This window comes from Ptiloglossa arizonensis, chromosome 12 (genome assembly GCF_051014685.1).
Source record: "Ptiloglossa arizonensis isolate GNS036 chromosome 12, iyPtiAriz1_principal, whole genome shotgun sequence".
Taxonomy (NCBI): Eukaryota; Metazoa; Arthropoda; class Insecta; order Hymenoptera; family Colletidae; genus Ptiloglossa; species Ptiloglossa arizonensis.
The window spans coordinates 12,123,526-12,135,410 of record NC_135059.1 but is presented as its reverse complement, the minus strand read 5'-3'; the positions used below and the strand labels follow the sequence as shown (position 1 = coordinate 12,135,410).

The 11,885-nt window shown below is 26.8% G+C and overlaps 1 protein-coding gene across 1 annotated transcript; it reads right to left on the bottom strand.

Moving 5' to 3' along the window:
* Nucleotides 1-2,258: 2,258 nt before the first annotated feature.
* On the bottom strand, nt 2,259-10,545 carry Rsg7 (regulator of G-protein signaling 7). Its single transcript, XM_076324544.1, has 12 exons — nt 10,127-10,545; nt 8,651-8,876; nt 8,440-8,536; nt 8,303-8,353; nt 8,067-8,222; nt 7,756-7,979; nt 7,324-7,550; nt 7,067-7,180; nt 6,868-6,993; nt 6,600-6,786; nt 6,313-6,405; nt 2,259-2,765 (listed from the first exon to the last, which is right to left on the bottom strand). The coding sequence occupies exons 1-12, from the start codon at nt 10,174-10,176 to the stop codon at nt 2,700-2,702; spliced, it is 1,617 nt and encodes a 538-aa protein (XP_076180659.1). The 5' UTR covers nt 10,177-10,545; the 3' UTR covers nt 2,259-2,699.
* Nucleotides 10,546-11,885: the final 1,340 nt, after the last annotated feature.

The following is an 11,885-nucleotide window of genomic DNA, read 5'->3' as shown; positions in this document are numbered from 1 at the left end:
TCAACGATTTCTTGGTGCTTCAAAAATCGACGATGCATTTTCGCTTATCATTATTGTATAGTACGTGTACGTGTTACCGAGTTTTATACGCATTCGGAGTATGTTTCGCGGTCATAATTATTAAGGAATTCTGTTGTGCAATATTTTTACTATTATTGAAAATTTTCTAGCGGTAATGCACAGAGTAAGTCACGTAAACAATGTGACAAGTCAGTATCATCTCATCGTCGGTAAATAAATATTTAGTCAAAGTATCGAAAAATTGTTTCACGGTGACTCGAGTAGCAAGAAACCATGTGTCGTACTTGTGAAGCTTGAGTTTTTATTAAACAATTTGTGTTTTCTTTTCAATTTGACCTTGAGATGTTCGTGACTTTGAAAACTTGTTTTTGATACTGTAATACGACTTTAGTTTAGATGCAAAATCATCGCCTTGTTGCAAAATATTTTCAACGGTACGAGAGAGTATCCGAACAAGAGAATATTTCTTCGAAAGGGACAAATTTTGCAATACATCTTTTCAGGGTCATATGTTTCGACGCTTCAAAGTCGTGTTTCTTTTTTTTTTTTTTTTTTTTGAATATTTCAAAGTTATCGATTATTTTAAATAGAGCTGTATATTTTCATTGACACCGTGTCGTAGCTGACGTTAAAGCGAATTCAACAACCTATTGCAAACACGATCTTCGGGTGACCTTGAACACAAGGACATTCGAAGGAATGTTTTAATTATCCTAATAACCGTACGTCAAGAAAGACAACTTCTTCGATAGCAATATCTATAAAGAATACGAAAGAAATTAAATTCGCTAAAAATTCGATCGACAACAACCAGAAAAAAACTTATGAGAGCCGTATGTTTTCTCACAGGAAACAACTGCGTACATACATATGTATATCTGTCTTTCGGATATTGACCAATGGTATCCGATACATACCGAGATTTCTCTAGGACTGACAAATTTTCCCTCCTTAGTTAGTTAAATCTTTTCAGTCTTAATATTTGCTCAATTTCATTTTTTATTTTTTATTTTTTACACCGTGCTTTATATGTTTCTTATTATGTAAATTACACTTTTTTTTTAAAACAATTGTATATTTATAATTGATTCGTCATCCCATATAAATTATACTTTATCACAAGAACACTTGTCAGAGTTTCGGTGGAGAAAATGCCAAATTACAATCATTTTCCGGATTAGATATTAACAAAATACATGTATTGTAAACCACAACATAAAGTGAAGCATAATCGATGGAAGAAATATAGTGACGCGAACGAAGTGAGGCGTAAAAAATATAAGTGAACGAAGTTAGAAAAAGTACTAAAATTCATCTTGATCAGAAAAATCTATACGCGTGTGTCATTCTTTTTTTAAATAGACGTTAAATAGGGGAAACAAAGTTATCAAATATTATACCACTCGAGTACGTTCCGAGAAGGTCATTATATAGCTTCCACCGAATATACATGTAAGTTTAAGTCTGGTATTACTATATGATACTTCATAAGTAATATAAGCAAGCTTTAAATATACGACAAACGTCTTTATCATTCTTATCTTCGTTTTCAATTCTTTTCGTACTTACGCTCGTTATCCTTTACGTATGACAATACTTGTCAACTTACACAAATCTTACAAAATTTGATTCTACAATACACATGTATAAGAAAAATCACCGTCTCATGAATCCTCGAAATGGTAACCTTATATCTTAGCATTGTACAGGGCAAATATGGCCACTTCGAATAACTTCTAAACTACGCGTAAAAAAAAAAAAAAAAAAAACATATGATTCAAAAGTTGCACAATTGCGAAAGGAACATATGTACCACGTATGTTATTTGAATCACTTTCTCCTACCTAGTTCCTTTAACGAGTTTTTCAATCACCGTGAATTTATTTAATGAAATGTTTCGAAGAAAAAAGAAAAAAAACAGCAAGTTCTGAGGAAAATAATTGAACCAAGATTTTTAGCAGTAATACGACATTATTAAAGAAACCTTGCAGCAGTTAAAATATCAAAATGATTATAGAAAAGTATCTATATTACTCACACCATAAAATTCCTTCTGTCACTCTTGTCATTGAAGTTGCAAAGGTCGAAGAGAAAAAAAGTTGTTGCTAACAATAAGTATCAATTCTGTCGACCACGTATAAAGTTGACTGCATGAAATAAATATTTATTTATTACAATTATTGATGACCGACGTGAAAACTTTATCTACAAAAGAATATTTGAAACACTAAATACCTTGACAATCTGTACAGAGCATTGTACAAAATCACTACATACTTTATAATTACTCTATTTATTTTAATTGCATGAACATTACATTTCGTGAACGTATTACAATATAAACAATTAAGCATCACAATGGTATGTAATTTAAAAGTATATATTTTACTTAATTATGATACGTACGGTGGAACAAATTATTTATAAAACTGAAGATGACTTTACTTCACTTAGTATGTGGAACTTGCACAAAACAAAGAACTAGAGGCAAACAATGCATTAAGAAATACGATCGAGTTATATGTAAACAGTATTCGTATACTTACTTCTGCGGAAGATGAGCAAATTTTACAGTAATTAAACGAATAATAACATTCCTCTTCGAATCGCTGTGAGAACGGAAATACAATTCAAGATTTGGAAAGATTCCCATAACCGACAAATTTATACAGAACTGATTATGATGTGGTTGTTTCCCTTCGCCCGCTGAACGGCACGATAGAACGAATACCTTTTACCGAAGTCTGAAATGGTTGAACAAAAAAAATAATTTAATCAATAAGTAAATTAATCAAATTTCTAGTTATTTCGAGAAAAAATGTACAGATCTTATGAAAGATAATGATGATGATTACGACGATGACGATGTTGATGGAGATGTTGATGACCATGACGATGACGATGAAAACGAGGATTACAACAATACAACAATTGTTTTATTGTTTATCGCCTTGTTATGGTAATAATAGAAATTAGGTTTTCTAATCGATGAAGCCAATACAATTAATAAATTATGTAAACAAAAAACAAAGAGTTGTTACTTTTAAGGAAAACTACTGACCAATTAAAGTTAGATATTAAAGATAACTATTTAGTTTATAACATAATAGTCAAAATCACTATACCAAAGACATTAATAGCATTTAGATGAAATAAACTTTTCAAAATTATAGTTGAAGCATTTAAAATCACAGTACAAAAAGTTATTTAAATCGGTAGCAAATGGGATATTCACCCACTATAAATTAATATTCCCTAATCATGAGTTAATATCAAAATTATAAATCTAATTAATGAAAATTAAAGAAAACAGTCTGGGTACAAAACATTATTCACTGATAGACATGTCTTTAAATTTGTAGCACCATAAAAAAAATCATAGTATACAACTTAACAAATACTCTACAGCATAATACATTGCAGCACTATACAAATTTCAGGAAACAATTTATTGAAAATATATTCCAAACAGTTAAGATTAAGCAGCACTATACAAATTTCAGGAAACAATTTATTGAAAATATATTTTAAACAGTTAAGATTAAATGCTTATACCTCAATTCAAAAGAAATAGTTTTGCAAATATCATTGATATATAAATTTTATAATATACTAACAATAACATTCTGTTAACATAATGCTTATAATTTATCAACCGTAGTAAAAATATTTTCATTGAAACTTTTACTTCTTTTATAATCAAAACCTTGTATTAAATAAATTCAAGATATATAATCAAAGGAGCTATACTAATATTAAGAAAGATTTAATAATTATTGACATAACATAATTGTATCCAAAATTATATTAAAAGCTATATAAAAGCTTATATATTACATATATTGTGTAAAATAAATCCATAAGCATTCATATATTTTTCAAATTTTCATTGTTAATTGCTTTCACCAAAGGATAAATACATTTTCAATAAATATAAAACAAATTACTAGTAGAGCAAATATGACTCCCTATTGTTTACCAAAACTTTAATTAGCTAATATGAAAATTCAAAAACTACTGTATTATTTACATTGGGATATATAATTTTGTTGCAATTTTCTAAAACAAAGCAATTAAGACACAAAATTAGAGTATCTATTGAAGGAATCTTATTATTCAAAGAATAAAATTTTTGCTATGCTTAAAGCCACTAAGATGTAAAAACTGTAAAAAAGCATATCATAGCAATTTGTCAATAAATTTTTATAAAACTAAATTACCTAAATATAGTTTTATAGTACATATAGTACATGTATAACCATAATCCTATAATATTACTATTTTAGTAGAAGATAATGTTATAAAATTGAATAGATTGTGAAATCTGAGCTGATACAAAATATAAGAAAATCACAAATATTGCTAGGATCTATAAAAAGTGAAGAAAGAAAAAAAAGAGAAATAAATTAAACAACAGATATTTAATTTTCTCATATCGATTACCACAAACTCAAAGAACTATTATTGTATCACCTAATTAGTGATGCTATAGAGAATAACTCAGGATAAAGATATCAAATGAGATAATTACAAAAGAATAGAATTTATCTTTTACACTTTTATATAGAATTTGATAATAGTAAAACATTTTTTCATAATTACTTGTTTATTTTAAGGAGACAATTTAAATAAAAAATATTTTAAAAAGTTCTTTTACGATTTTTTCATAATTCCTATCCTTAAATACTTCCACACAACATTTATCTGGAATGTTCTTCTTTATCTTTTCCAATTTGTTTCTTTGAACATATTGTTGAAAGTGTTTGTTTGTTTGTTTTTGTTTCTTATCTGTCTTTACGATTTTGCATCCCACCCCTGTTTTAATGTATATAAGTACATGTTGAATTTACAATAGATAATATGTCTTCATATTTTACGGTTTTTTACGTTACAATTATTTTCAGTATTATCTGCATTTTTCGTATAAATCTAACTCAGATTTCCTCCGTACCGAAGAGAATTAAGAACATTCCTACATATATTATATATATTAAAATATTAAAATCACTTTCAATTCATTCTTCATATTAAATGAACAAGTAACAAGATGCCAGTAATCAGATAAAGATAGACGCAATGCCTGCTAAACGTCAATATTAAAAGAACTAATGACATTAACACTGTAGATTTTGCAAATTTGCTAATGTCTTATTCAAACAAGAACAGCTAAGTGATACATACAATTTTGGTAGTAAAGCTGCGGTTAAAAGCCGAATTAACAAAAGGTTGAAGAATGCCTGAAAGAAAAAAATATGTATAGATACAAGGTTTATCTTCAATACTCTTATGAAAATAATAAAAATGAGACGATTTTATAAATCAAATTGAAAGATTACAATCTTTATAAAATATCAAGTTTTCAATGCACAATGTAACAAATAATGTAAAAAAAAAGGTTGAGAAGAATAAATTTAATAACAATATATTTTTATATAACAAACAATAAGAGATAGAAAAAAAACGTAATAACGAGGTATATACAGCACTAAAAAGTCTATATAAAAGAATTTATTATATAAAGTTATTTTGGAACGATGTTAGAATTTATCAAATTTTTAAGAACAAGTTAAAATATTACAAAACATTTAAAAGGAAAAAAGAACGTTTTGCTTGAAATCATAAAGTTACTACAAAAGAAATAACACAATGCTAATGTCTGCAGCAATGATAGTGTTAACTATAACAGTATTATGGTTGATGCTATGATAATGATAATGATAATGATAATAATGATGATAATTATGATGATAACGAAGCCAATGTGTTTTCTGTGACGAACGAATGTATACATGTGAATTACATGTGATTCATTCCATGCTAAGTTGAACACTACTTGGAGATATATTTTGGATTTAGCAGACACTTGAATATATTGTACTTTTTAGCAATATTTCAATGACTGGAACTCTAAGTCTCTATTTCATTCTCATCCAATCATTAGTTCAATGACACAATTTATTGAACAAAGGTAAACACTACTTTTTAAACAATTATATAATTAACAATCACTAAAATTATTGTAAAATTGTTAACACGCTTAAATATCGCCAAAGACTAACAATATACCCAAATTTTAGCCAAATCTAACATGTTAATTTGATCTTATACGGAATGACCCATTTATTAATTTTCATGGATCAGAATGTTAGCATTAGAGCCAATAAAACAATAAATATGATAATTGTGATTGTAATCATAATTATGCAAATGGAGTATTAAATTTTATAATGCTATTACATTATAGTTCAACTTTTAATATGTCAATATAAAATTTATAAATGGTATATTGACCTTTTTCTTCGAGCCATTGAGAAAGTCCGTATACATTTCTGAACGTAGATACCTCGAGTAACTATCGCTTTTCATCAGATGATAAACGTGTGCCTAAAATTTAACAATAGCACGGAACATTTTCTTATTATTCACTTTCCACCATCATTATTATTATTTCTAAGACTTCTATATTTTGAAAACATTAAATTCATTTAATCTAATCATCTCAATATTTTTTTTAACTCCAATCTCTTTGTAATGAATCTTTTTAATCTTAATGAAAAGTTGTTGTTTGAAACTTGTACCGCTGCTACGTCGAAACACCATCGATCAGCCTTCTGCAAATTCTTCCTCGTTATTTCAAAAGATTGAGAATCGACGTTAATTGGACAACTGGCATCTGGGCCCAAATACTCGTACCAAATCTGATTTATTTTAGTTTGAATTTCTTTTTGTGGTAAAGTTTTTAATTTCTGAACGGCTTCCCAAAATCTATGCAAGTCAATGAAGATTTCGTGTTCTTAATTTACGCTTATTATTGACATAAGTGCCGTAGAGTTGCTATTTACTTACTTCAAATTTTCACTACTAAACTCTTTATCCAAAAAGCGAATAAATTGCTCTCTACCAACAGGATCTTGTAATAATTCTTGAAGGCTAAAAGCCCACCTTTTCACTCTTCTTGTAGATATTTCTTTTCTATTCAAGCAAACTCAGATTTATTACCTTTTTATTGGTCAAAAGATACCACAAAACCAAGAAATATACATACGCTAATTTTTCTTGCTCCCACATTTCAGAATTGTCTGATATCCATGGATTGGTAAATTCAGGTTGTATGATAAAAGGATCATACTCTACATACTGTTCAAAATATCCAATCAGACTAGAATAGTTGAAATATATATAAAAATGAGTTATCTAGTTTATAAGAAGTACAGTTATTCAGTGTAAAAGTATAAAATTTCTATAATAAATTAAATAGTAATATTTAAAAATATTTAACTGAATATTTAAATGTCTACTTACGCTTCTGAAACTTTTGATACTTTAGTGTTTGGTCTATCTAATCTAGTATTCAACATTTCAATCTCTTTACGTAATACTTCCAGCGATGGTACCACACATGTCCCTGATTGTGAAAGAATTCTACTACTAGCTACTCCTATTTGTAGATGTTTACTTGCCTCTGAAATTGGCTTGTAACTACGACATGCTTTCTTAATATCCAATTCCGTAGTGTTGACACATCCAGGCTGAAACACATTACAATATTAATCTAAATTATAAGAATTTTTGTTATGAAAATACATAGTAATTATTTTTAAAAAATTATTTTATTTTATAGCAGGTATAAATATAATTAATCTAAATGAAAGTTATTATTATTATATGAAACTATATGAATAAAAATGAAAGTTATACCATTAGTCTATATTAGGCTATAATGAAAATTATTACCATTGGTCTATATACATCCCAAAAAGCTCTTTCTTGACTATCCAATACTTTTCTTTCCAATTTGTCTCGTTTTTTGTCAACTTTACTTTGTGCTTCTGCCTGCATAAAGATGATCTCCCACTTTCGTGAAAACATCTTTTGTAATTTAGCTAAATTCTCGGCCTCGTAATCTGCTAATTCTAAACGAGTTTTATTTTGCATTGTTCGTTTGCACAAATAAACTGCTACAATATTTAAAATCAAGTATGAATTTTTTAGACCGAAGTTGGTGCAATTTCTTTTTAAATTCCATTATAAAAATATTTTTATACCATAATCAGTGTTTTCTGGTTCCCAACAATTTGATGGCCAAAAATATGGGGTTTGAAACCTGTAGAAGGTATTATCATTTCTTACAGTGAGTAAATGGTCATCAATAGGGAAAAAATATCCATGAGATGCCATAAGGTGTGCTACATGAAGAGCCTCTACAATTATTATATAGTTAGTTTGAATTCAATATACTTTTCCATGTAATTTTATTTATGTTTTTAAATTTCAGTTATACCTTGATCATCTATAGCCATGGTTTTCATCATCCATGATATTAAGTCTGCACCTAAAATAGTATCAATTTTATAATAAGAATGATTTTATTAAAAATTTAATAGAATAATTTGGAATATATTGTTTGTAATATTTTACCTGTAAAAACAGAAGGTGTTTTTGTCATAAAGCTCTTAACTGTTTTCACTGGAACTCCTGTAATTTCATCCGACATTTTTTCTACAATAGCTTCCATCTAAAATACACACAGGTATGATACTATTTTATAAGCCAAGAATTAAAGCAATTGTTTATTTAACAATTTAAATAGTTAGTAAATAATCAGAATAAAGAATTACAATGTAATTACTTTTTGAAATACAAGATAATTTGGTGTATCTTCAGCACATGAGGCAGTTATGTGATATGTGAGATTACTTTGATATTTGTCAAATGTTTCCCCATTCTGGTTAGTACATTGATTTATCTGATTGTTTCTATTTCTAAGTTGATCAGCTGATCCTCCATTACCACTACTTTCACCTGATTTCCGGCAACATGCCGATTTATCCGAATTCATAGTTACCATATCCACCCTACAAAAATATTACTGGAATATTTTAATTCAATTCATCTTACTCAAAGGGCAATACATCAAAAATTAATATTATATACAAATTTGATTGATAATACTAAATAATAGAATATTTCAAATACTAAATAATAGAATAGAATAAATTATAAAAACTTTTTGGGTAATGTTGAATGAAGTTCATACAAAATATATAAAAAATCCATAATTCAAAATTACCTAAAACATTTTCTCTACTTTTCAAGCTACAAAAAACCATTTCTCACAAACATTGTACTACTTTAAGGTCATTATATATTAAAAATTCTATTTTAGGTCAAAATATAGAAATACTATAGTCATTTAGATGGAATGTTCTTTATCCGTGTGTGATGTATCAAAATAAAATATTGAATAAGTTATAAGAAAAAATTTATTATATTTGTTTAGTTTGTAATTGAATGATACACTTTTTAAATGAAATTAAAAATTTTTAAACTTTACTTTACTTCATAAATTGGTTTAGGTGAGATTTAATTAAGTCAATCTTTCTAATTAGTGATGTAAGATCCTGCAAAAAATTATCAAATCGTCGAGTCAATGCTTACAAGGTTTTGTGGTAAAATTAATACTGGTAGTTTGAAAAGTAATATTACTCTCAAATTATGAAATAACATGCAATATTTAGTTATTTAAATAATCTCTATAAATTAGTTAAATAATTTCAAATTTATAGAAATATACTTTTTTCAAAAAAATGTAATTTTCCATGAAATGAGTGAAGAATGTCTCATTTGCATTATATTTATCAGAATTTGAACCTGATAAATTGATCATTTACTATGTCAAAACCATCCCAATCAGATTTCAAGATATTTGTTTTAAATAAATTTGCAATATGTATACTAAATTTAAAAATATTAATACATCAAAATTCATGGGCACAAATTTTAAAACGCAGATTAATACAAATTAGTGTTAATCATCATTAATGCCAATATATAAAATTGATAAAAATAATAAGTTGGAAAATTTAACAATGACGACACTAACCACTTAGATCTGTATAAGTAAAATTACATTAATCTTAAAATAAAGTAAATAAATGCAGTACTCAATCAAAATTGGTGTATGCCTTTCAACAACATGGAATTAGGGCTTTTTACACCTAAAAAATTGGTATTCGGAAAAATCTTTCTAACTTAATAAATAGAAAAATAGTAAATAGCATAGATAAATAATAATAATAAATCGTAAATAGTAATGCTAATTTACCGTCTCTTAAGAAGAAAGTCGACATCATAGGAGTGAACAAAATCAATCATCCATATCCCTTTTGATAGACAAATTTTATAGTAGACGTTGTAATTGCATCGTTTTGTATGGAGTAATATTTGCTAATACTAATTCACAACTAACTACTTCCGAAACTTATTTTTCGATATTAAACCGAATATGAAGCACAATTCTTTACTTTTCAGTAGATTGATCAATATTCCAAAATTGTAATAGTAAACACTCGATATCCGTATAAATTATATTTCAAAACATTTAACTCGGACACATTTTTTTAATAATTATATAACTAAGAATTGGGTAAATTTCAATTGTGGGCAAATTAATAACAGATAAATTATTTTCAATAGCTGAAATAAAAAATAGTATTTTTTGCTACTTAAGTACAATTCCTCCGCATATCCGAAACACGACTGCGCGTACGTCTCCGCGCCATGCGTTGCTATCAAATTAAAAGAAAAAGTATATACATTGTAGGTAATAAAATAATGTATAAAAGTATAGAGGTTCATAAAGGGAAAATTATAATTAACTAACTTAGTATTACTTGACAACATTCTTTATTCGGGTATTAAATACTCATACGATTCTTTAATAAATCAGAAGATAATCGTTTATAGTTTTTGTAAAATTGAAACGATTAATATCGTTTATACATAATTATTTTCATTTGCATTACAATATAAAATATCATGTAAAATATTTTTCTCTTAAATAAAAATATGTTTAATATGTACTGTTTAGTTTTTGTAACACATGTAATATGGATTCATAATTTTGTAATATTTAGTATATATTAATTAAAATATATAATATGTATTAATGAAGTACAAAACGTATAATTCAACCATTTTTATTCTTTTATCCCCTGACTTGATAAAATTCTTAATAAATTCAATTCCTTTTTAATATACAAGTTGTACAGAATTAATTTCAGAATGTATATTTTCACATACATCATGTAGCTATATGTAAACTTAATCTACAAGTCGCCCGCATCCGTACATATATACAAAGTAATTACAGCAGCCAATGTATAGCATTTGTAAATTAATAATAACATTTCAATTTACAAATTCCATAAAGAATATCACAATTCTCAAAAAAGTATACATGCAGTTGAATGCAACTGTTCTTGAAAACTTTTGAACCATTCTATCACTTATAAATTTTTCAGATATTACAAGAGATAGAATTCAGAATTATGAATTCACTAACTACTATTAAATCTATAATTATTACTATTATAAAATAATACTTTGTGATTCCATATTAGCTACATTTAATTTTTTCTATTATATGACAACACTTAATTTTAAGACTACCAGTGTGTACGAAACACAATTTGGATACAAAAAATAGTATTTTATGAAGTGCTAATCATTACTGTTACTTCTGACATAGATTGAAAAATTATTATAACATTAAAAGAAAAAGAATTATATTAGTTACTGCAACATCATGAGAGGACATATAAAAAATGTAAATTGAGTAAAATGACACTCCAACATGTCAATTTCATTCTTATTCCCTTAACAATGATTTTGCCACATTTTATAACATGACATTCATAGTAAAGAAAGAAACTTTATGAATGCACAGTATAACAAATATACATTTTCGAGTAGCAAAGACTCAAGTCTAAAAGTAATAACTTACAATTAAGTTAAACACTCCTTGCTGTGTACTGTGTACATGTAATAAAAATATATTATGTCAATTTTAAAATTGTTTGCAA